The following is a 25,648-nucleotide window of genomic DNA, read 5'->3' on the forward strand; positions in this document are numbered from 1 at the left end:
GGCCATCGAGGAAAGCCAAGTGCCCAGGAGCTTTCACCCCAGGTGTCGCCTTGCTCCTGGGCCTCAGGCAGCCTGTAATATTTAAGGTCTTGGTTGTCCCGATCTCAGAGTCTGAGTTCTGGCCTGTCACCCTCAGCTGGAGGCCTAAGGGAAAGTTTTCTAACTGCAGGGCCAGTTCCACACAAGCAGAAAGAACTTGGCTTGACTTCAGATCAGGCATTTCAGCTTTTGTGCTGGGGTTAGTTTAAAAAAGTAGAAAATGGAAACTGCCTGAAGAAGTCATTTGCAATATCCCCATAGATAAAGGACTTCCCTGGTGGCTCAGATGGTAAAGCGTCTGTCTACAATGAGGGAGATCCGGATTCAATCCCTGGGTCAGGAAGATGCCCTGGAGAAGGAAATGGCAACCCACTCCAGTACTATTGCCTGGAAAATCCTGTGGATGGAGGAACATGATAGACTACAGTCCATGGGGGTGGCAAAGAGTCGGACATGACTGAGTGACTTCACTTTACTTTCTTTCTCTTTTCATAGATAAAGAGGCCAGTTTAGGTCTTGAGAATTAACTTGCTAACTCTTGTGTTCACATCCTGTATTTGGCAGGAGAAGCTGGACTTTGCTTGGAAACAATGTTTCCCTGAAATGAAAATCTGCTTGATAAAAGCGAATCTGTGTTTTAGAGAAACATGACATTTTCCAGTCTGTGGCTTCTTGAGCCTACATCCTGGAAGGTGCTAATCTTCTTATTGATATTTGTGAGTGTGCAGAAGAAGGGAGGGGTAGCAAGGTGGCGAAAAAAAGCCTCCTAGAAGAAAGGCATTTTCCCAATAGATGTGTTATGTGACACGGTGAGAAAAAGCTCTTCCTAATCAGCACCTTGTTCTTGGCAAGTTCATAACGTATTCTTGTGTGGCAGCCTCCTTCTGGCTGGTTTCCTTTATGGCTTAGAGGTCCAGCTAGCAGGCAGAATCTCTACTGACTGCCAGCTTGGACCTGGCCTCACCTGCACTCCTGGGAAGTCAGCAAAGACTAGATGGGTGACCCTTAACTGGACCCATATCATGGAAGCACCGTTGTTGGTAATCTGAACTTTGGTAAAGTGAAATACTTTCCATGCTTGGGGTGGAGCCTCTTTCTTGATGGGAACGCTTGCCTTCTAAGTTACATATTTTACAAGGTTGTATTTTCATGCCTGGTATAACCAGTCTCCCTGCGAGGAGAACACCTGTAAATAGCCCATCACTACGGGTTGGGGAAACCCCTCAGCGCACTGAATGTGTCCTCTGTTTACTGATTGCTCACCTGGGCTCCTGCACATAGAACAACGTAATTTCTCAGGGCCTTGTGTCTTTTCCCCTTGGGCCCTGTTCACTCTCATCGCTGGGATCACAAGTTGGTGGTTGACTGGATGCAGTGACCTTTTGGGGGCATCAAGCCACATGTTCCTATCATGTTTCTGATTCCTGGTGAACCTTTCTCAATGAGCCTGTCTTACAAGATCTTAGCTTTCCCAAGCCCTTCCAAGACCAGCTTCAATTTGTTCCTTCTGCTAAAAGCCTGCCTGCAGATCTCCAAAAGCAACTCCTTGCTCTATAACATACATGTCCATTCTTAAATATGGTGCCTACAGAATACACTGCCCTCCCATAGACACATGTCTAACTTTGCAGAGGTCTAACTTTGCATTTGGGGCACTGTATATAGTTATCTTTCATTCCTCAGGACTCCTGAATGCCCGCTGCTGCTATTTTTCAGGATGCAAATTCCTTTAAAATGTGAGCCTGCTCAATGGAGACACAGACATGGAGAACAGACTTATGGAGATGGGGGTGGGGGAGTGGGCAGGGAGGAAGAAGCGGGTGAGATGTATGGAGACTTACTTATCTTATGTAAAATAGATAGCCAATGGGGATTTGCTGTATGACTCAGGGAACTCAAACAGGGGCTCAGTATCAACCTAGAGGGGTGGGAAGGGGAGGGAGATGCGAGTGAGATTCAAGAGGGAGGGGACATATCAGTTCAGTTCAGTCACTCAGTTGTGTCCAACCCTTTGTGATCCCATGGACTGCAGCACACCAGGCCTCTCTGCCCATCACCAACTCCTGGAGCTTGCTCAAACTCATGCCCATCGAGTCTCTGATGCCATCCAACCATCTCATCCTCTGTTGTCCCCTTCGCCTCCTGCCTTCAATCTTTCCCAGCATCAAGGTCTTTTCTAAGGAGTCAGTTCTTCCCATCAGGTGGCCAGAGTATTGGAGCTTCAGCTTCAGCATTTGCCCTTCCACTGAATATTCAGGACTAATTTCCTTTAGGATTGACCCATGTATACCTGTGGCTGATTCATGTTGATGTTTGGCAGCAACCAACAAAATTCCACAAAGCAATTATCATTCAATTAAAAAATAAATAAACTTTTAAAAGTGAGTTTGTTAATCTTCTTGGCACACTAAGATGCTACATGCAGGCAGATAAATAATTTGATGATACTCAAAACAGCCCTACTTATCCTTGTGAAATTCACTCATAATCTTTGGTTCTGGAAACCATGTTAGGGTTTGATTTCTGATAAATAAAAAATCACATGTAGTGTTATCTCTCTTATCTTTCCCTATAAAGCTTCAATGAATAAGTAGAGACAGGAGGGAGACCACACACCCCTTTCTGCCCTGTGGCTCTCTGCTTCTCTTAGAGATGGTCTGAAAGTGAGGATGGCATCTAGGTGATATAGTTGGGGTGATGGGAGGAACTGTTTATTTCTAATATCCTAGAAATATTTTTTTAGGGAGGGGGACCTGATTTGGTTTTGATTAGTTGTTCGTTTTCTTTCTGTCCATTGTCAAGATGCAAAGTAAGCAAAGACAGCCATTAAATACACAGAAGGTCACAATTCAAATTTAGTTATAATAGAAGCCTGTGACTTTTCTGATGACAGAGTCAGGAGGAATGAGAAATTCTTCCCCAAAATGGGTTGGAACCACAGAGTGACTTTCCCTCACATCCTCTCCTGCCCATCCTCCCTGAGCAAACAGACACTTATCAAGGATGGTAGAGAAGAAAATTCCATCCTGCTGGCACCCCCCTCCCACCAACCCCATCTGTGTTCCCAAAGCAAATGCTTGTTTTTCCTAAATGTATACATGCTTCAGACTAGCCAGTGTGGATAAAACTGAGTAAATAGCCTTCTCTGGCCTTTGTTTAATTTACTGCAGGTTAAAGGGGACACTACTTCATCTCTACAGTCCCCCTACCCTTAAATGTGGTTGGATTTCATTAGTAACTATGAATAGTTAAATAATACATGTGAGCAAGTTCACATTCCAATTTCTTTATCACATCTTCAGAAAGAAGAGCTTTCTTCACCTGTTAGAATAAAATGATTTCCAAGGTCACAATTTCCTAGGAGATGACTCCAACCTGATTTTAAATGATTGGGGGAAAGCTCACAGCTTTGAGTTTCTGTCCACTAAGACAGAAATGGTAGATTTCTGAGAAAGATGATGAGATGTAAAGTAAGTTTATCAAAAATATATTTCATAACCCATTTTTCAGAGGCCAAAGTTGTAATGTGAAAAGACCCACCCCACCAAGTTTGGCTAAGAACTGATTCCTGGTATCCCTCCCTCTCTCCTCATCCACTCCTTCACCTGCGTGCCCTTTCAGATGCCTCTCAACTTGACCAACAGTTGATTTCATTGGATTAGTTTTTACAAACCAGGAAGTCAGGTTTAAACCTTTTGACCTGAGTCATTTAATTATTTATTACCCTTCATCCTGAGGTTCCCAATCCATCAGGGCACCAGGACTTTTTTATTAACAAATCAGACGAAAAAATGTAAGGCCCTTACATGTTTATTTTGTTGACTCTTCACAGCGCAGGGAAACAAAGTTAGAGGGGAAAAAAAAATAATAAAATGCCAGTTAAATTCGGCTACTATCAACAACCCCGAAACCTTAAAATCCAAAGCAAGCTGCTGAAAGATCATGAAGTCATCTTGGATGAAGTAATTTGCTAACGTCTGTAACAAACCAATGTAGTTTTTCCATCGCGAAGCGGCCAGAAGACCGGCCCTACGCGCTGGTCCAAGACCCCCGGACGCGAAGGGGCCGCGCAGAAGACACCGGCCCCCGCCGTGGCCGCCGCAGCGGGGTGCCTGGTCCCCCTCCGTATTTGGCGAGGCAGAACGTTGGTTAGAGGCCGTGCCTCTGCCAAGCCGGCAGCCGCGAAACGCATTGCCGCCTATTTTCTTGGAGTGCGCCCGGGAGCCCGTCTGCGGGGCGGGACGGCGGGGGGCGGGTGTGTGCGGAAGGTGGTTGTTTTCAAGCAAGCTCAAACGTTGCCTACGCTACCCCTGCGGGAAGGGGAGACAAAAGGAGGAATCTCGAGGTCCAAACCGCCCTTCTCAGAAGATTTTAGATTTAAGAGCGCATCATCGCGAGAAAACATCCGGTTCTGCGATTCTCAAAAAACTGCCCTCTCATAGACGGGGTATGAAAGCGGGCTTTCCAATCCAGCACACTCATCGACCTGGGAATTGTCACCGCCCCTCCCGCGGTACCGCGATGCCAACCGTCTGGCCGCCGAGGGTCTGTCTGTCCGTCTGCTATGCGCGAGGCCGTCTGCACTGACAGCGTGGTCTTTCTTGGCTTCCCGAGGGTCAGCCAGCCTCCTCTACCCGGGACTGGCTGCTGGTGAACAAGGGCGCCTGTGACCTCTGGCCGAGGAGAAGGAAACACCTCCAAGTCTACCCCTAGCCCTCCGCCCTCCGAGAGCAGCCCCTTGGTTCCCTGGTTCGGCAGGTGTAGGCCCACCGCCGCACTCGGGCTAGCCCGGCGCCCAAAGTCCGCGTCGCCCTTGCGAAACGCACGACTGCAGGAACCGTGAGACACAGGCGCGGGGTGACGGTGAGAGCGCGCACGTGAGCGCAAAGCAGCTGGAAGCCACCCAGAACCCCAAAGAGCCCTGACGCTACGTCGAATATCCGCTCGGGCCACTTTAATTTCCCTGGGATGGGGGCGGGGAAGGGGACGCCCAGCAGTCCCTGTCTCTGGGCGAGGAGGTCCGAAGTGCCCTCCTGGCTCTGCCCGGCTTGGGCGGCGGGAGGCCGGGCCGAGGTGGCGAGCTGGCTCTCACTTGGAGAACTGCGCCGGCACAGCGGCCAGGCCCAGGCCGGCCGGGACCAGGTGCGGGAACTTGCAGACGGCGCAGGTGCAGAGGCCAGGGCCGCCTGCGCCGCCGCCCGGACCGCCGCCGGGGAGCGCGAACTGGCCGCACGGCGGCTCCTCGAGCGCCAGAGACAGGTACTTGGCCGGGCGCAGCGAGTCTGGCGGCCCCACGGCGCCGGGCGCCAGCAGCACCGAGCCGGGCGCGGCAGCGAGCAGCGGCAGGCCGGCCAGCAGCAGGCGCGGCGCGGCGGGCCCTGCGCCCTCGCCAAGCGCGCGGCGCAGCTCCTGCAGAGAGCTGCCCAGCAGCAGGATGTAGTTGCGGGCTAGCAGCAGCGTGGCGATCTTGGAGAGCTTGCGGCCGGGGGCGCCCTGGCAGTGCGCCGCCGAGTAGGGCAGGATGACCTCGCGCAGCGCGTCCATGGCCAGGTTCAGGTCGTGCATCCGCTTCCGCTCTCTGCTGTTGATCTTGCGCCGCAGCTGCTGTTGCTGCTCCTCTTTGGCATCGGCCCGGGGCCCGCCGCCCGCGTGCGCCCCAGTCCCGGGTCCCGTGGCCGGCGTGTCGGCGGGCGCCTCCGGCTTCTCGCGCGCAGCCTTGGGGAGGAGCGCGGCCCCCGTCGGGGAGGAAGAAGAAGAGGACGCGGAGGGCGGCTGCCGGTAGCCCACCAGCTCGTACAGGGAGGCCCCGACCGGCACGTCTCCCGGCCTCGGCGGCCGCAGCATGCTCGCGGGGGCCGCGTTTACGCGCGCCTGGGAAACCGCATAATACATCTGGGGGAACGACGGGGCGGCCGAGGCGCCCTTCAGGAACGCCCCGGGGTGGGCCTTTCGGCAGGCCGCCCCGCCCCGCAGACCTGCGCGCGGGGAGCGGATGGCGAGGTAGGAGCCCTCGCGCGACCGCTTTAAACCCGGCTTGGGAACCTGCGGTGTCGCGGGCCGCCGGGCGCAGCCAATGCGGGCGCGAGGTGCGGCTCCGGCGCGTGCTCATTGGCTGCCCGCTCCCCGGGGGCGGGCGCCGAGGTACCGCTGGCGCGGCTTAAGGAGATTATTGTGAGCGCAAGACGGAAAATCACACGACACTCCACCCCCTACCCCGCTACCCCCGCCCCAACCGCGGGATGGAGGGAGGCAGGGACGCGCCTTTTCGGGTGGAGTGGGGCTCGTGGAGGACTGGTGCTGGCATGATGAGGCTAAAGCTCCTGTGCTGTCTCTGCTTTTTTTGTATACGTATGCATATTGTTGTTTGTTGTTCAGTAGCTCAGTCGTGTCCGACTCTTTGCGACCCCGGGGACGGCAGCACGCCAGGCTTCCCTGTCCATCACCATCTCCCGGAGCTTGCTCAAACTCATGTCCGTTGAGTCAGTGATGCCATCCCACCATCTCGTCCTCTGTCGTCCCGTTCTCCTCCGACCTTCCATCTTTCCCAGCCTCAGGAGCTTTCCTAATGAGTCGGGTCTTTGCATCAGGTGGCCAAAGTACTGGCGCTTCAGCTTCATCACCAGTCCTTCCAATGAATATTCAGGATACAAAATGGTTTGTTTTCAATCGTGGTCAAATACACATAACATCTAATTTACCGTCTTAACCATATGTAAGCGTACAGTTGCGTGCAGGCACATTGTTGTGCGTCCAATCCGCAGAACTCTTCGTCTTCAAAAGCTGGAATTCTGTATTTACTAAGCAGTCCCCCATCCTCCCTGCAACTCCTGGCAACCATTATTCCTCTATGAATCCGGCTACTCTAGGTACCTCCTACAGGGGATCACACCGTGTTTATTTTCTAATGACGCTTGTTTCCTGTAGTATAATGTCTTCGCTGTTCATCCCAGCTTTAGAGTCAGGATTTCGTTTCTTTTTAAGGCTGGGTAACAATCCATTGTATGTATATACCATGTTTTGTTTATCCAGTTCTCTGTAGATGGACATTTCCATTGCTTCCATGTTTTTGGCCATTGCAAATAATGCTGCTATGAGAATGGTTGAAACAGGTGTCTTATTAATATGTGATTTTCTTCAAGGCTTTGAGAACCAAATTTCTGGGCTCAAGGACCAGTAGCATTAAAATGTTTACTTCCAGCCTCTTTCTCTCTTCTCTTTCTGATTAAAAGGGCTTTAGGGACTAAGGAGCTTCTTTCCTACCCCAAAGGGATACGTATTCACTTTATCAGTGACTTGACTCTTGGTTAAACAAAAACAGAAATCTTCCTTTTATCAGGAAAAAAAAAAAAAAAAAAACCCAGCCAAAATAACAAAACAGCAACTCACCCACACACTCGTATCTGTTCAGGGTAGAACTGAACCTTTCTCTTCCCTAAATGGAAGAGCATCGCTTGGTGGCTGTGAGTGTTTTCTACCCCAGCACCAGGGCACACTGCTGCAGCTTGTCATCGTCACAGGGGAGAGGAGCACAGGCTGAGTCCCTTTTGATATCGAAACCTCCACCATCCGCTACGGTAGCCGCTAGCACCTGTGCCTGTTACAATTTAATTTACTAAACTAAGGTGAAGCTAGAATTTAGTTGCTTGGCTGCACTAGCGTTGCCTCAAGTGCTTAGCAGTGGCCGTAATGGCCATCTGTTGGGCAGCACAGAGAACATTGCATCATCACAGAGAGGTCTCCTGGACATCATCACAGAGAGGTCTCCTGGACAGCACTGATGTTGACACTGACTTCGAGAAAATGAGCTTCTCCGCCGTGGTCCCCTTTCCTGTAAGAAGAAGGATGCTGTTGGAGGACCTATCATTGCAGGGACTGATTTCAGCTTTTGTGGTCCATTGGCGGTGCTTGCTGATTTCAGGGCTGTTTTGTTCCGTTTTCTTCCATTAACATTCTCCCCATAGGCTCACTCTGACCTTTTGCTTCTTTTTTATTGTTGTTATTTTTTTTCACAGTATAGCTGCTCTACAGTGTTACGTTAGTTTCTACTGTACAGCAAAATGAATCAGCCACACATACATCCCCTCCCTTTTGGATTTCCCTCCCATTTTGGTCACAACAGTGCACAGAGCAGAGTGCCCTGCACCAAACAGTATGTTCCCATCAGTTATCTATTTTATACATAGTATCAGCAGTGTGCAGTGTCAGTCCCAATACCCCACTTTGATCTTTGCTTCTGACCTCCAATGCAGTACAGTTCAGTTGCTCAGTTGTGTTCGACTCTTTGCAGTCCCATGGGCTGCAGCACGCCAGGCTTCCCTGTCCATCCCCAGCTCCCAGAGCTTACTCAAACTAATGTCTGTTGGGTCAGTGATGCCATCCAACCATCTCATCCTCTGTTGTCCCCTTCTCCTCCTGCCCTCAATCTTTCCCAGCATCAGGGTCTTTTCCAGTGAGTCAGTTCTTCATATCAGATGGCCAATGTATTGGAGCTTCAGCCCCAGCATCAGTCCTTCCAGTGAATGTTCAGGACTGATTTCCTTTAGGATTGACTGGTTGGATCTCCTTGCAGAACAAGGGACTCTCAAGAGTCTGACCTCCAGTTTTGCTGTAACATCCTGTCCAGGCCTTGGGTTTAGCTCCAATTTACTTTCTTCTCAAAGTCTTGGTGATTTCTCATCTTCTTCCCCTCATCACTCTTGGCAAACCATTGGCAGCTTTCCCCTGTAGCCTAGATTGTGTTATGTGGAGGTTATCATCTCTGCACTTACTTGTGATTATTTTGAGGGTGGGAACCACTTATTCATTTCTTTATCCTCCCAGAGCTTTGCAATGACAGTGTGTCCTGGGGGTGTCTGAGTATTTGGTTTGAAATCTCCACTAGCTCACAGGTTCCTCCTTGAAATGTGCGAACTCCCAATGGAGCTTTAATCCAAGAGTTTCCCCTAGGTTTCACAGAGAGGCAAGGGTCTTGGTAGAATCCCCTATCACACTAGAGGAACTCAGGGAGAGAGGAAGAGGCCTCAGGAAGGATCTGAGTCCCCTGCAAAACTGTATGGACAAGAAGGAGAGAGATCAAGGAAATCACCTTGAAAGTAAACTCCGGGAGTTGGTGACGGACAGGGAGGCCTGGCGTGCTGCAGTCCATGGGGTCACAAAGAGTGGGACATGACTGAGTGACTGAACTGAACTGAATTGACCTGCTTGAAACTTTCAAGGTGATTTCCTTGATCTCTCTCCTTCTTGTCCATATAATTCTGCAGGGGACTCAGATCCTTCCTGGGGCCTCTTCCTCTCTCCCTAAGTAAGTCCCTCAAGTGTGCTAGGGGATCCTACCAAGACGCTTCAAGCAGGTAAGTGTGGGTGTAATCATTTGCCCTTGTGTTAAGGCATCCTGTTTCTCAAAGCATTTTCACAGACACTTGCATTTGACTCTCAGGGGAACCCTAGGAGCTGAGCATTTTTAAAATTCCTGCTGTGAATGATGAAACTAAGGCTCCCAGAGGGTGATGAGTTTCTGGGGTTGAGGATTAACCTTCAGACAGGACAGGCAGAGCTGCCCTATTGGTGACCAGCTTCCAGAATTCCCTCCAGCTGGACCAGGCCTCCAGGAAGCTGGGGAGGGGGCCACAATGAAGAGGGCTGGGGATGGGGTGAAAGGATGGAGGAGACAGCCTGGGCCAAGCCAGTATGGGGGAGTTGATGGGTTCGGGCATGTCCTAGAAGAGAGGGCTCCTGGGATCCCACCTACACTGGCCTCCTCTGGCAAAGCTTGCCCTCACCCTGAGGACCCCACTGTCCTGTAGCTGAGGACCCTCTGGCTTCCTCCTCTGCCCACATCCTAGGTGTGGACGCTGGGGCTTTCCCCTGCCAGCAGAAAGAGGAAGTGGATGAGAAAGACAGAAGCTCAACCTAGGAAAGTGAAAGTGAAATCGCTCAGTCATGTCCAACTCTTTGCCTGCCAGGCTCCTCCATCCATGGGATTTTCCAGGCAAGAATACTGAAGTGGGTTGCCATGCCCTTCTCCAGGGGATCTTCCCGACCCAGGGATCGAACCCAGGTCTCCTGCATTGTAGGCAGACGTTTTACCATCTAAGCCACCTGGGAAGCTCAACCTAGGACAGTGGCTTAAAAAATCCCCCTCCACAGGCAGGGGTGCCCTGGGATCAGAGATGGAAACACACACATTGCTCTTCCCCACAAAGGGCCCCTCTTTCCTGGAGGTGTCCCTGATGGTTCTCTTTAGTGCCCCCCTTTTCTGGTCAGTTGCTAAGTTGTGTCCGGCTCTATGACCCCATGAACCGCAGCACGCCAGGGTTCTCTGTCCTTCACCATCTCCCAGAGTTTGCTCAAACTCTTGTCCATCGAGTTGGTGATGCCATCCAACCATCTCATCCTCTGTCATCCCCTTCTCTTCCTGCCCTCAATCTTTCTCAGCATCCAGGTCTTTTCCAATGAGTCGGCTCTTTGCATCAGGTGGCCAAAGTATTGGAGCTTCCGTTTCAGCATCAGCCCTTCCAATAAATATTCAGGGTTGATTTCCTTTAGGAGGGACTGGTTGGATCTCCTTGCAGTCCAAGGGACTCTCAAGGGTCTTCTCCAGCACCCAAATTTGAAAGCATCGATTCTTCAGCCCTCAGCTTTCATTATGGTCCAACTCTCACATCTGTACATGACTGCTGGAGCCCTGAACCTCCCCAGACCTCTGTCCTGAGGAAGGAGGGATCCCTTCTCTGGCCTGGGACACCATCAGTAGGACCTGCTGGTCAGTGTATATAAAAGTGCTCTCACCTGAGCCCTAGGAGAGGGCTCCGGGTGGCCGTGTGGGCCTAGCATGGGCACAGGACTTGGTGCTTGTTGAAGCTGGTTACTTGGATGCCCCTTCTGCTGGAGCAGACCTCCAGCGGCATGCAGAATGTGGCAGCTGGCAAGGGCCAGCAGGCCATTGTAGCCCCTGGCAGGAGCCCTGTGGGCGGGCTCCAGGGGAGCCAGCTGCTGTGGCCTCCCACATTCAGGACATGCTTGGGGAGCAACTTACATCCGCCATAACAACCACTCTTGTCTTTGCCTAAAGGGTGTGTGTGTGTGTGTGTGTGTGTGTGTGTTAGTGACTCCTTTCACCCCAAGGAGATACGTGTGGCAGGCTTCCTTTTTCTTGCGTAGAAACTTAAAACATCCCCTGTCTGTTCCCCTAAACATGCCTCCCACCCTTGCTTTGGGTAGAGAAGCTAAAAGTTTTGCAGTGGCAGATGATGGGGCCCCAAAGCCTCAATGTGTGTGTGGTACCACCCACCCCCTCTGTAAGCACAGACAGGCTGCAAAGTCCCCCTGACTTCCCTGGAGAGAGTGCCTTCTTGAAGAAGGCTAGCTAAGTGTAAAATGTCATCTTTGCTGAAACATGCTGTTGAAACTGGCTGGAGCTTGACTTGTAATGAGACCAGGGTTCACTTTTAAAGTGCTGCTTTCTCCTAAGAAGGTCAGAATTCTCTGGAAATCTTCCGTTACCCAAGAGGTGTTGACATGTATGCTGTGGCCAGCACATCTCTGTTCGCCCTGTTATCAGCCTCCCTATCCAGTCCAGGCAGAGCTCCACCGGGAACACAAGAGACAGGGAAGAAGCTGCAGAAGTTGGGGGGGCGGGTGCACCAAGGAGAGGAGAGAGAGAGAGGATGGAGGGGGGCGGAGGCGGCTGACACTTGGCAGGTTTTCTTGGTAGAACAGAGATCCCTGGACACGTGTGGATACCTCTCAGCTGGAGATCATCTCAATAGACTCTAAGTCACGCTTAGCAACAGTTCAGATTAAATAAAGATTCCTACTGGGAAAATAAGAAAGAATAGGCATTTTGTTCCGTTTTAAAAGGGAGTGCAAGTTGATCCAGTTGTTATGACCTGATGACACTGTTAATGTGTGTCGTGTGTGTGTGTGTGCGTGTGTGTGTGTGTGTGTGCATGTGTTAATCGCTCAATCATGTCTGACTCTTTGCAACCATATGGACTGTAGCCTGCCCGGTTCCTCTGTCCATGGGATTCCCCAGGCCAGAATACTGGAACCATTCCCTTCTCCAGGGGATCTTCCCCACCCAGGGATCTGACCTGGTCTTCTGCATTGCAGGCAGATTCTTTACCAACTGAGCCACCAGGAAGCCCACACATACGATGTTGCTTGAACGCTCTGTGACGGTCGCAAGTGTCCCCTCTTCCAGGGAGGAGGGGCGCAGGCAGCAGTGCGTGGTCTCTGTGTGATTAAAACATTGTAGATCTATAGCTGAGTCTCTGTGCCATACAGCAGAAGCTCACACAATGTGTAAATCAGCTCTACTCCAGTAAAAATGGATCATCAATGGAACGGGTGTGTTTCGCACACAGTGTAAGAAGGTTTATTCTATTTCCGATAAATGTCATCTCAACTCAATTTTAATGAACTTTACTACAAAATTATTTTTAAGTCCAAATGTGTCCCTTGCCCTCTTCTCTGTGGAAAAAAGTTAAACAAAAAGTAAGAAAAGAAATGAGATAGCATTTGAGCTTTTTTTTTTTCAGATTTCCTTTTGATAGCAAACACTTGATCTGGCTGTTGGTGACAGAACTCAAGTGGATGGGTAGATGTTTTCTTTTTTAAAAAAACACAGAGTGATTTAACAGAAATAGAAATTTTCATTGCTTCTGTGAGTGCCGAATGCTGAAATTCTATATGTCACCTAGAGCAACAGAATAACACATTTTAATAACTCTCGCTGGAGTTCTGAAAAGAACTCTTCCTTCAAAGAAACTTCCAATAATCATTGTGAAAAGCCTAGGAAAAAAGAAGTACATCTTTGTGTTTCAAAGACAAACGGAGATGGTTCCTGCTACATCAAAACTGAGAAGCCCATTAACCGAATTTTAGGCAGAGAAATGAAATATAACCAACAGGAGTCTTCTGAGTAAGTGTGGTAAGAAGAGCTGTCAACTAAGATACGTATATTAGCCCATGCAGCTTGGTGCCTGAAGGGCTGGTTTGGGGCTGAACAAAAATATTCTGTGAGTCTCCCCGAAGTCAGTAGCTGGAGCCAAACGTTCCAAAGGCTTACACTGACACAATGAAAAGAGACAATTTGCTTGGAAGGCTGTGGCTAATTTATAACACAATGTCCAATGTCATGGTTAGTTTTGTTGCAAAAATTTGGCAGTTTCACCCAGTCTCAGGCAGCCTGAAAAGATGTGAGCGATTCTGGCCACAGCATCTCCCGCTCGCGAGATGTTCCAAATGGTTCAAACAAGCCCTTTCATAGAGACGCAGGGGCCAAGTGTGCTCAAAGGAATGAGGGAAACAAAGGTGGCTCTGAAGTCATTTCCCCACACTGGGTCCAGCCATCCGGTTTCACTCTTTCCCCATTGAACGGGCAGAATGCGACAGGAAGAGCCCGGATGAAAGGGAACAAACAAGCTGATGTGTTTGGGGAGAGAATGGAGAGAGGCCGGGGCTCTGAGCTGCTAAACTCTCATTCTAGGTTTTCAGAAGGGACTGAATGATGAATTATAGAAACCTGAAAGGTAATAAAATATGGGTCACTGAAGCGCTGAGGCCAAGTTCCTAAAACACCTGCAGAGACAGAAGGTTCTAGAAGTCAGAGGGGCCCTGCGGTCGCCCGGGCAGACACCCTGCCCAAGGCACAGAAGGGGACTGTTTGGAGGCTCACCTGTTGTTTTCCTGTTGGCTGGCAGTCCTTCCCCATCTGCGAGAGCCAGCGGCTGGATCTGACTCCAGATTAGACCACCAGGAGGGGAAAAAGAAAGGCAGTGTGCAGACTTCCCAGGGTGCAGTTAAGGAGACTGGAGCTGGGGGGCCACCTCCTTCCTCTCCCAAAGGCGCTCTGACCTGGAAATATTTACTCCGGTGAAGACATCCTCGTTGAGCATGCAAATCTCCCTCGCTGAAATAGTCTAAGGCTTTTCTGCTCAAAGCCTCAGCCTGTTTATGTCTGACAGAGTCCTGGTGCCTGGCTGGTGGATAGCAGCTAGCCTGTAGCCTCAGCAGGACTTATTTGAGCCTCAGTTTCCTCATCAGTAAAATGGGTATAACAGTGTTTGTTTCCTGGGGCTGTTATAAAGGTTAGGAGAAAATATGAGGAAGGTGCCTTGCCCAGAGTCTGGCACATAGTAGCTGCTTAGTAAAATCATAACGGGGGCTTCCCAGGTGGCGCTAGTGATAAAGAACCCATCTGCCAATGCAGCAGACTAGGAGATGCGTGTTTGATTCCCGGGTCAGGAATATCCCCTGGACATGGCAACCCACTCCAGCATTCTTGCCTGGAGCATCCCATGGACAGAGAAGCCTGGTGGGCTAGAGTCCATGGTGTCGCAAAGAGTCAGGCATGACTGAAGCAACTTAGCATGCAACAGGCAAAATGATAACAGTAGCTAACACTGTTGAGTTTTCGCCATATGCCAGGTACCATGGAGGGACTTCACGGTTTTCATTCAGACTGAGTGGTGTTCCAGGTGTGTGTGCTATGGGTGCATGCTTTCTCTGGACCACAGATACGGAGTTTTGATTTATTTATTTCTGGTTGCTCTGGGTCTTCACTGCCGCATGCGAGCTTTCCATAGTTGTGGCAAGCAGGGGCTACTCTCAAGTTGCAATGCAAGGGCTTCTCATTGTGGTGGCTGCTCTGGTTGCAGAGTATGGGCTCTGGGCACACGGGCTCGGTAGCGGCACCTTGCAGGCTTGGTTGACCCTCGGCAAGTGGGATCTTCCTGGATCAGGGATCAAACCCATGTCCCCTGCATTGGCAGGCAGAGTCTTAACCACTGCACCACCAGGGAAGTCCTTGCCCATGAACAACATACATTGCCTGTTTGCTCCCCCTCTAGTTTGCAGGCTCCACAGGAGTGGTGTTCTTCTCTGTACCCCACGCCTTGAGCAGGGCTGACCCCTCCCTATTAGGTGCTCAATAAACACTTGAATGAACGAGTGGGCTCACTGCCTTCGTAACTTCTAATCTACTTGAGGGCACGGGGCAGACCCATCTGAACCCCTGACTAGCCATGCCAGGTTACGGGGTATGCTGAGCATCGGAGCTGCTATGGTTCAGAGCACACGGAGCCACCCGGTAAAGCGTCTGCCTGCAATGCTGGAGGCCTGGGTTCAATCCCTGGGTCAGGAAGATTCCCCTGGTGAATGAAATGGCAACGCACTCTAGTATTTTTGCCTGGAAAATTCCGTGGACAGAAGAGCCCGGCAGGCTACAGTCCAGGGGGTCACAAAGAGTCGGACAGGACCGAGCAGCTAGCTTAACTTACAGAGTCTGGAGCAGGGAGCCGGTGGAGCCTGAGATGCTGAGATGCTTCAGCGCAGTCAGTGCACAGGTGGTACTGATTCTGCTGGTCTGAGAATCAGGGCTTAAGCGCTTCGAAGAGGGAGCAGTTGCTCACGATTGAGGCCTCTTGGGGGAGAGTTTGGTAAGCAGGGGCACCCAGAGGGCCGGTGGTTGAGAGGGGCAGGAGGGTGGGGGGCCGGCCCTGCGAGCTGCAATGGAGAACGGGGGCAGGGTGGAGAGACAAGCCTAGAGGGCGGCGGGCGGCAGGAAGAGGGGCAACGCGGGACAATCACCAGCCACAGCCACGGTGATACGCACCCTCTCTCTGCCGTCTTATCTTCCGTCTTCAAAAGCAGTTCATGGAAGGATTGAGACACCGGCACGCTGCCTTCCTCTCGCCTGTCAGCGAGTCCAAAACATGTTTTCAGAGATGTCACAACCCAGGGTTGCCCCACAGGGCGTGGTGGAGGGGACAGAGCGAGCTCTGAGCTGCTGAAGTGTGCGGGCAGATGTCCTGCCGCGGCGGCCGCCCGGCCGGTTCTCACCACCGGGATGGCTGTGCGACATGCCCATGGACCCTCTTGCTCTTCTCAAAAAAATTTTTTTAAATTTAATTTATTTTAAAAAGTGCTTTGGCTGTGTTGGGTGCTCCTTGCCGAGCGTGGGCTTTCTCTAGTTGCAGCGAGTGGGAGCGGCTCTCTGGTTGCCATGTGCAGGCGTCTCACTGTGACGGCTTCTTTTGTTGTGGCCCACAGGCTTGTTTGCCCCATGGCATGTGGGACTCATTGGAAAAGACCCTGATGCTGGGAAAGATTCGGGGTGGGAGAAGGAGGAGATGGTTGGATGGCATCACTGACTCAACGGACGTGAGTCTGAGCAAGCTCTGGGAGTTGGTGATGGACAGGGAGGCCTGGTGTGCTGTGGTTCATGGGGTCGCAGAGAGTCAGACATGACTGAGTGAACGAACTGAGCTGATGTGGGATCTTCCCACACCAGGGATTGAACCCGTGTCCCCTGTATTGCAAGGCGGATTCTTGATTACTGGACCACGAGGGAAGCCCTTGCCCTTATTTTTTTGCTAACTATTTTCATATCTGTCATCTCCTGTGAGCCTTACGGTATTCCTGTGAGGTTGAGAGAGCATCTGCCCATTTTGCAGGTGAGGAAACCGAGGCCCAGAGGGAGCGAAGGCCCATCTAGTCTCACTTGGGCGCAGAGCCCAGACTAAGACAGGCAGGGAGGGACTCCACTTCTTTCACCTGGTGAGTCCTGCCTCGATGAGCATGCAGACGGGATGGAGACCAGGAGACCAGCAGTTCTTCTTCCTGGGAAAAGCCTTCCAGGAAGCGTGTGGAATGATGAGTTCTTAGTCACCAGGATGGGACCCCATCCAGGCTCCCAGTCGCTGGAATGCCAGAATGTTCTAGAATCTCCCCTGGGTGGACTTGGCCTCCGTCATCTCCTCCCACTAATGGGAAGGAAAGGGGTGCAGCTGTGGCAACTGGCACTGCTTCCCACATTGCCTGGAGGCTAAGGTCAGGGCCAGTTTCATGCTCCTTCATCGCTTTTTATGCCCCTTATTTCCCTGGCACATAGCAGCTGCTTGAGTCCAAATGAGGAGACAGGAAGTATCATATTGCATTAATAACACTCAGGGAGAGCAGCGAGACCATTTATTAGCTCGTTTAACTCCTCCCGATTTAACGGTGGATCCATTTAAAGCGATGGAGGGCCATCAGGGCAAGGTTTCACTTGCTTTTGTAAAGCAGGGGCTCGCCTGCATTCTCAGGTTCTTGCCCGCTCATCCATAAAGCTGGACTCCTGGGCCCTTTGTCCCAGGGAGGAAGTGAGGCAGCTGGCGGTCTTCAGGTGTAAAATCCTGGGGTGCTGAGAGTAGCAGGCAAGCAGTGTTGCGGGGGCCAGCCTGGATCGAGACAGGAGCTTCGTTCCGTCTCCTGTGCCCAGCGTGGCCCGAGCCAGCTGGCTGCTCCCCTGCCCCTGCCGGCTTGTGATCTCCTCCACTGTCAGTCCGCTTGCTCCGAGCTAGCATCGCAGAGAGGGGGCAGAGGGATTTGCTGCTGCTCGAGAGGCCTCGCCATGCCCTCTGGGGTGCAACTGCTCTCGGTCACCCCCTGCGTGACTCCTGCTTTCAGACCACCACGCCACTGCGGCTTCAGGGCCCCTGAGTTGGCACCGCACACATCGGCCTCACTCCTACGCAGCCCAGACTCTCCACCAACCACTTCTCAGTAACATCTACCGTGTGTTCAGTCGCTCAGTCGTGTCCAGCTCTGCGAGCCCATGGACTGCAGCCCGCCAGGCTCCTCCATCCATGGGGATTCTTCAGGTAAGCATGCTAGAGTGGGTTGCCATGCGCTTCTCCAGGGGGTCTTCCCAATCCAGGGATCAAACCCAGGTCTCCCACTCCACAGGCGGATACTTTACCACCTAAGCCACCAAAAAAGCTGAAGCAAACGACCCCGAAGGGACATGTCATCCATTAGGCTATGCGGCCAACATCTACTTCTGGTTTTAATTTTTGCTCCCTTGCTTTCCTGTGTCTGGCTCCTCGCTCCATCACACACAGTCACTCAGCACAAAGCCAGCTCCAGGCCCTACTCATGTTTGCCCAAACCCACCCACCCCCGCCCCCGCCATCCCAGTAACAGAATTCACCCTCTTCTGATACACTCTTCACCTGAGTGTATCTTTGCCAATGGTCGCTCTATCTTTTAGGCACATGCCATGCCTGCCCCAACAGGACTTCCAGGGAATAAAATTCTGTTTATTTTATTGCACTAATAAGAGAGAACTTGAAAGGTTGGGCAAGGTCGGGCGTGTTGAGGCATGCCTGGGCATGCCCGGGCATGTCGGGACATGTCCCAGCAGAAAGCCGCAGACAAGCCCCGGAGGCAGGCCGACAACCAAACCGTCCAATCAGGAGCCGACACGGAGCCCTCACCGTCCAATCAGGAGCCGACACGGAGCCCTTGGACACCAATCACCGCTGAGCCTGCGTTTTCTTCCTTATATGGGAGCCCCGCCCGGGCTATAAAACCCTTCCCCACCCCTCATACCTCACAGACTCCCTTTGCTTCGCAGACCGCCCTCGCTTCCTTGCTCACCCTCCCCCGGGACTTCTGCCTGAGAGCGACCACCCAATAAAGGCCCTGATCAACGGTCCATAGGGGTGGCTCTTTCTTCCTGCGGCGTTTCTTACAGAACTCACCTGCCAATGCAGACCACGGGTTTGATCCCTGGGTTGGGAGGATTCCCTTGGAGAAGGGCGTGGTAACTTGCTCCAGTATTCTTGCCTGGAGAGACCCATGGACAGAGGAGCCTGGCAGGTGCTGCTGACGCAGGAGGTGCAGATTCGATACCCGGGGAGTTAAGATCCTACATGTCACGCGGCCCTGGTGAGGAGAATGTAAGCAGGTCAGGTTGGTCCTTCCCACTCAAAAGCTCGTGGAGGCTTTCCAACACACTTAGGATGGAATCCAGGGGCCCAATGGTTCCACTCAATTCTGCCCTTGGATTTTTCGTGTTTGGGGAACCAACTGCCGCTTTTGAAGTCTGGCGCCTGTTGCTGGAGGGCCCCCGGGAGACAGAGGCCTGCCTCTTGACCCCTGGTCCTGCCTCTCCTGCACGCCCAGTGTCCCTGCCCAGCAGGCGCCGTGGACCTTCCTGCGACACCCAGCCCTGTCCCCGCCTTGGCTCCACTGCTCCCTGGTTTCCTCTCCTGCAGCCCCTTCCTAGCAGACCCTCTGGGTGCTCACCCTCCTGCCGATTTCTTCTCCCATCATCTTATCCCTGCTGCCTTCCCCGACCCTGGAAACATGTGGTGACCATCATGCCTTTGCCCTTGAGCTTTGTTTTCTTTCTTATTCCAACATGCACGTTGTTGGAATTGCGTCTGCCTCTTTGTGACCCCCTGGACTGTAGCCCATCAGGCTCCTCTGTCTGTGGGATTTTTCCAGGCAAAATTACTGACGTAGGTTGCCGTCTCCTTCTCCAGGGGATCTTCCCAACCCAGGGATGGAACCAGCGTCTCTGCATTGGCAGGCAGATGCTTTACCACTGCGCCGCCTGGGAAGCCCTTCCTATTCCAAATCATATTATACATAATTTTGTTCTCGCAGCCTAGGATGGTGCCTGGAACATGTAAACTCCTGGATAAGTACTTGCTGAATGAATGAATAAGTGGATCCCAGCCATCATGTTCCTTTATCACCTTCAGACTGTTTTGCTGCCCAAATTGGAGACTTTCTTAAGATGCTTTTGTGACTTTAGGAAACTTAACATCCACAGTGGATTTGGTGGATGTGTGCAAAGTCACTTCAGTCAAGTCTGACTCTTCGTGACCCCATGGACTGTAGCCCACCAGGCTCCTCTGTCCATGGGGTTCTCCAGGCAAGAATACTGGAGTGGATTGCCATGCCCTCCTCCAGGGGATTTTCCCAACCCAGGTATCAAACCCACATCTCCTGCATGGGCAGGCAGTTTCTTTACCACTAGCACCATCTGAGAAGCTTCAGTGGATTTGGTAACTGACCCCTATTCTCTCTCGTCCCAGTTTCCTGGGTTACTGCACAGCCTCAGACAGCCAGCGCCCATCTGCCGCCAGCCTCCAATTAGCACTGGATGCCAAGTTCTGTGGGAGGTCAACTCCAGCCTGTCGTGAAAGCAGCCAAACCTTCCCTTCTCCTCTGCTGGACCTGTGTAAGTCCCACTGAGAGGCCGGACACCAGACAGCCTCCCATTTCTCCTTTTGGACTTCCTCCTGGGCTGTTAGCAGGGTTGAGCAATTGCTTTCATGCTGCAAGCTGCTTTTGTTCACTTTTGCCCCCGGGGAGCATTTTCCTTCTTGGTTGGATGGTGGCATCAGTATGTATCCATTGCCAGCGCTCCTGGGTGGCTGAGAACAAATGGCTAACCCTCAGGATCTTGCGGCTTTCCTGGTGGCTCAGCTGGTAAAGCATCTGCCTGCAGTGTGGGAGACCTGAGTTCTATCCTGGGGTTGAGAAGATCCCCTGGAGAAGGGAACAGCTACCCACTCCAGTATTCTGGCCTGGAGAATTCCATGGACTGTATAATCCATGGGGTCACAAAGAGTCAGACATGACTGAGCAACTTTCACTTTCAGGATCTTGAGAAATAATAAAAGGGTGGTTTCAAGCCACTACATTTGGAGGTAGTTTTTCTACCCCAATATATAATTGAAACAGCCCCCCAGCCCTTATTGGTGCATAACTCTTATCTGCATTTCCTAACTAGGAAATATATTTCCATGGGCTTGCCCCACCTCTGACCACATGCAGTGAGAAGAGCTCTCATCCCCTTTTGTCAGGATATGTGGATTTCTGCATAAAAAAGAAAACACAAGATAACAGCAGCTGAACAAGGTAATTCTCCCCCCTCTCTTGTAAAGGAAATCTGAGGATAGGTGATACCAGGGCTGCTCTGGTAAGTCCTCTAGCTTTTTGCTCTATTTTATATTTGGCTTCTACCCTCAAGATCACCTCACTTTTCAGGATGGCTGCTGGAGCTCCAGCCATTAGGCCTATATTCCAAGTGGTAGGAACAAGGAATGACAGAGGATTAAAAAAAAAGAATACCTCCCAGCATCCTTTACATAATTTTCTCTAAAGGCTCACTTAATACCTTCACTTTGGTCTTATTAACCAATATTTATTAATCACATGGCTGAATCTAGCTTCAAGGGTCACTGGGAGGGACCCCTCTGACACTACTGGTGGGAACGTAAATTGGTACACTACTATGGAGAACAGTACAGAGCATCCTTGAAAAACTAAAAATAGAACTATCGTATGATCCAGCAGTCCCACTCCTGGGCATGTATCCACAGAAAAACCGTAATTTGAAAAGATACATGCACCCCTATGTTCGTATCCAAGACACTGAAACAGCCTAAGTGTCCACCCACAGAGGAACGGGTAAAGAAGATGCACTTCCTACATACAATGAAATACTGCTCAGCCATAAAAAAGGGTGAAATAATGCCATTTGCAGCAACACACATGGACCTAGAGATGATCACACTAAGTGAACTGAGGCAGAGGAAAAGCACTCACATGCTGAACCTAATTTTAACAATGGTACAGGTGAACTCATTTACAAAACAGAAAGAGACTTACAAAACAAACTTATGGTTACCAAAGGGGAAACATACACACACCACTACAACATATAGGTTAGATAACCAACAAGGACCTACTGTATAACTCAGGGAGCTCTATTCAATATTCTGTGACAATCTATATGAGAAAAGAATCTGAAAAAGAAAAGAATATACATGTATAACTGGATCACTTTGCTGTACACCTGAAACTAATGCAACATTGTAAATCAATTATACGCTAAAATAATTTTTTCAAAAGGAATACTGGGGAATGTGGGCTTCCCAGGTGGTACTAGTGGTAAAAAAAAAATCTGCTTGCCAAGGCAGGAGACCTGAGAGATGTGGGTTCGATCCCTGGGTGGGAAGATCCCCTGGAGAAGGGCATGGCAACCCACTGCAGTATTCTTGCCTGGAGAATCCCAGGGACAGAGGAGCCTGGCTCTTCAGTCCTTGAGGTCACACAGAGTGGGTCACGCCTAAAGCGACTTAGCACACGTGCACTGGGGAATGAATTCGCATGTCTCAGCCCATTGCGACTCTTCATAAAACCTGATGCTAAGGGTTCTGATGCTAAAGAAGAAAGAGAGGTAATAGGTGACTAAGCGAGGATGAAGTTCTGATTGAGCAGGCACAGCAAGGGAGAGGGAGCCTTCCAAGCTGAGGGAAGGGAGGGTGGCTGCAGGCTGCTATGTCCCAGACAGCTACGGACATTAGCTGCGACCTCTCTGCTCTCTCCAGCCCACAGGCTCCCAAAGCCTGCTTCTGTAGCCTCCTCCTTTCTTGGCTCTGCTGCCTGGAACCTCACACCACCCCACCTGCCCTCAGAGAAGCAGCCACAGTCTTTCAGGGCTCTTGCCCCGGTGGGGTCAGGCTCCCTCAAGAAGAGAAGGGGGCGACAGAGGATGAGATGGTTGGATGGCATCACTGATTCAATGGACGTGAGTTTGGGTAAACTCCAGGAGTTGGTGATGGACAGGGAGGCCTGGCGTGCTGCAGTCCATGGCGTCGCAAAGAGTCGGACACGACTGAGCAACTGAACAACAAAATCGGCCTCTCAGCTGCACTCAGCAGGGAAAGGGGGTCCCAGCCCTGCAGCTTGAGTTTGATAAAACTTTTCTAGGTCAGCGTTGGGCTCCTTGTGTCATATTCAGTTGTGCTTGTCTTGTGGAAACCACAGGGTAGGGGCGCAACCCTGGTGGGATTCCCCGCTTAAGCCTTTCCCCGCCCATTCACAGTCATTTGCGGAAGTGGCCTCATAGGCCGGGCACTAGGACCCAGAAGCTTCTTTGGACAGGCCAGCAGGACAGCCGACCTCCCCCATTCCCTTAGGTGTTGAGGGGTCCTGGTGGGTTCTGGAAGGAGAAGAAAGGTGGTTTTCACTGCCAGGCCGCCAGGATGACCCCATGTCATGGAACCCAAGTTGTATGTGGTTAACTCTATTTTCTTTTCTCCTTCTAATGTAAGTCTCGTTTGCTTTTCTGCTTGCTTAGTTGCTCATTCGTGTCCGACTCTTTGTAACCCCAAGGACTGTAGTCCACCGGGGTCCTCTGTCCATGGGATTTCCCAGGCAAGAATACTGGAGTGGGTTGCCATTTCCTTCTCCAGGGGATCTTCCTGAGCCAGGGACTGAACCTGCATCTCCTGTGTCTTGCATTGCAAGGGGACTCTTTTACCCGCTGAGCCGTCGAGGAAGCTCCGATAAGACAGTAGACAGAGCTCCAGTTCACTTTTCTCTAAGTTACCTAATGTCTATCACAATCAAATCTGCCCCCTATCTAATAATCTGAGCTCTAATAGGCCCCTGTGTGTACCAGTGTAGCTGAACCAAATGTGCTGTGATTCATGGGGGCCATTGTTTACCTCACAAAATAAAAGACCGACGAATAACACTTTTTGCATCTTGCCTTTCTCACCCTGTTAGAATCCCTGGGAAAGAATCACAGTCATGAGTCCTGTGGCAGTTGGTCACCTGAAAAGGTGGGGAAAAAGTTTGGGGAGGGATGGTTCTTGCAGTGGAGGAAACAATTACCAAAGGCGGCACTCTCATGGAGAGAATGACCTGGGAGTGTGTTGGTCTCCAGAGGCCTTGTCCGATCTGCAGTGGCCTCGGCCTGCAGGGACTTGGAGCAGGGCCTGGGTTTCCAGCCAGAGACTGAAGCCAGGTCACAGCAGTGCAAGCATCAGAGCCTAGCCGCTAGACAAGGGGTCGGTGACAAGTGCGGCCCCTCAGCTTTATGGAAAACAATTTCCATAAAGACGGAAAGTAGCGAAGAAAGTAAAGTATTTAAAGGGGAAAAGGGTACAATATGAGTGGATAGACACATGGCAGAATCAGAGAGCAAGTCCCTGAGTTGTGCCCTCATGGCAGTTTAAATCACTTAAAATGGACTTTTCTTCCGGTTTTCCTTTGGCCAATCATTTTGATTTGCCTGACTCATTGTCCATATTTGGTATATCTCAGGATCCTTCCGTGGATGCACACGCATCTCTTAGCGTAGATGGATCCTACCACAAAGGCCTGTGGGTAGCCTAGCATCACTCCCCTTTGACCTCCAAGGAGTCTTTCTGCACACGTGTGGTCACGGACTCTGATAGTGAGAAATCTGTGGTCTGGGCGGGGCCCAGCCATTTCCCTTAATTGTCCTGCTATTTTTGTCTTGGAGTTTCAGTCTCAGGGAATGAAGCTCCAGTTGCTTCAAATTGGGGGTGGGGGCACATCTACCTCCTGCCTCAAATCCATAAAGGGGAAGGGGCAGGGGCATGGAGCTGGGGAGAGGGCTGGAGGCGGCCGCTGGCCAGACTGCAAGCTGTTCAGGAAACCATGGACAGCACCATCTTCATGGACATGTCTGGCCACCGATGGCCCACAGAACAGCCCATTTTCCTGGAGCCGCCAGGACCATCGCTTTCCCAGGGGAACAGGGCCAGACCCCCAGGGTGGCCGGGACCACTGAGGGTAATGGCGGCCGCTGCCCAGATATGAATGGATGGGGGGGATCAGCCGGGAGAAAACAATCTTCCCCTCTTTGCTATGAATTATTCCAGAGTATCTGAGAAGATCATCTAATGTAAGTGAAAACTCGGAGTCAGGTGGGTGGGTGGAGGGCGTGACTGAACATGTCTGCTGAGTGGTTGTGGCCCACCAGGCTCTCTTCTGAGCTTTTCACTCAGACAGCCTCATTTCATCCCATAGCCCTATGAGGTCAGTGAGTGTTTTTTGGTTTGTTTTTTGGCTCTTTAACTTTTACTTTTTTCGGCCGTGCCGTGTGGGATGCGGGATCTTAGTTTCCCAACCAGGGATTGAACCTGCGCCCCCTGCTTTGGAAGTGTGAAGTCTCCACTGCTGGGCCTCCAGGGTGGTCCTGGCCGATGCTGTCATTATGTCTCCTTTCTCAGGTGGGGAAACTGCGGCGTGAAGTGACTTGCTCCCAGCTGGTCCTGCCCACGGGCAGACTCACTCTGCCAGCAGCATCTGCCAGCGCTGGGGACACAGCTGGGGCTCTGTGTCCTGGGCCTGTTCATAGAAAGAAGCCCAGGAGGAACCTCATTTTCTGGAAATGGCACCAAAGTCAAAGAGAAGAGACTGTCCCCAGCTTCATCCTGCCCATGGCCCCTCTGGGCCTCCGTTTTTCCATCTGTGAAATGAGGGGCTGCACTGTGACCTCTTTGGGACCTTTCTCCCTTACACATCTCTAATCAGCTCGCTCACACAGAAGGACATTAATGACGGATGAGGCTCCTTGTGTTTTTTTTCTATAAATCTTTGCACTTGGCTCTATAGCTATTGGAGACAAATGAGGAAATAAGAAGCTGGGAAGTTATTATTTGGGAGATGAGTACATGGAAGACCTTCGGATAACTTTGTAATAACTTCATGCAGGGGACCACCCAGTTTCCTTGTGTCTAAGAGATCCAGAGACGTTAATGAGGTTTAAAATGGTCAGAGGGAGGTCACCCTCATTAATAACAAAGATAAAATGGCTCAACAAATCTCTCAGACATTTGGAGTATGCTTGAAAATAGTGAGCAAGTGATATAGTCACTCAAGTTTCCCTGCTTTGGGTCCCAAGATACAATCAGACCATGTGTAACACTGTAGAACTGTGTGGAATAGTGTTGAACAGTCTGGAACCATCTAGAATAGTGCGTGTGTGCTAAGTTGCTTCAGTCGT

General features: G+C 51.2%; 1 protein-coding gene across 1 annotated transcript; it reads right to left on the reverse strand.

The window, feature by feature from the left end:
- Positions 1-5,127: 5,127 nt before the first annotated feature.
- Positions 5,128-5,931, reverse strand: OLIG1 (oligodendrocyte transcription factor 1). Its single transcript, XM_052649974.1, has one exon. It carries the CDS (start codon positions 5,929-5,931, stop codon positions 5,128-5,130), a length of 804 nt encoding a protein of 267 aa, XP_052505934.1.
- Positions 5,932-25,648: the final 19,717 nt, after the last annotated feature.

Source organism: Budorcas taxicolor, chromosome 1, assembly GCF_023091745.1.
Source record: "Budorcas taxicolor isolate Tak-1 chromosome 1, Takin1.1, whole genome shotgun sequence".
Taxonomy (NCBI): domain Eukaryota; kingdom Metazoa; phylum Chordata; class Mammalia; order Artiodactyla; family Bovidae; genus Budorcas; species Budorcas taxicolor.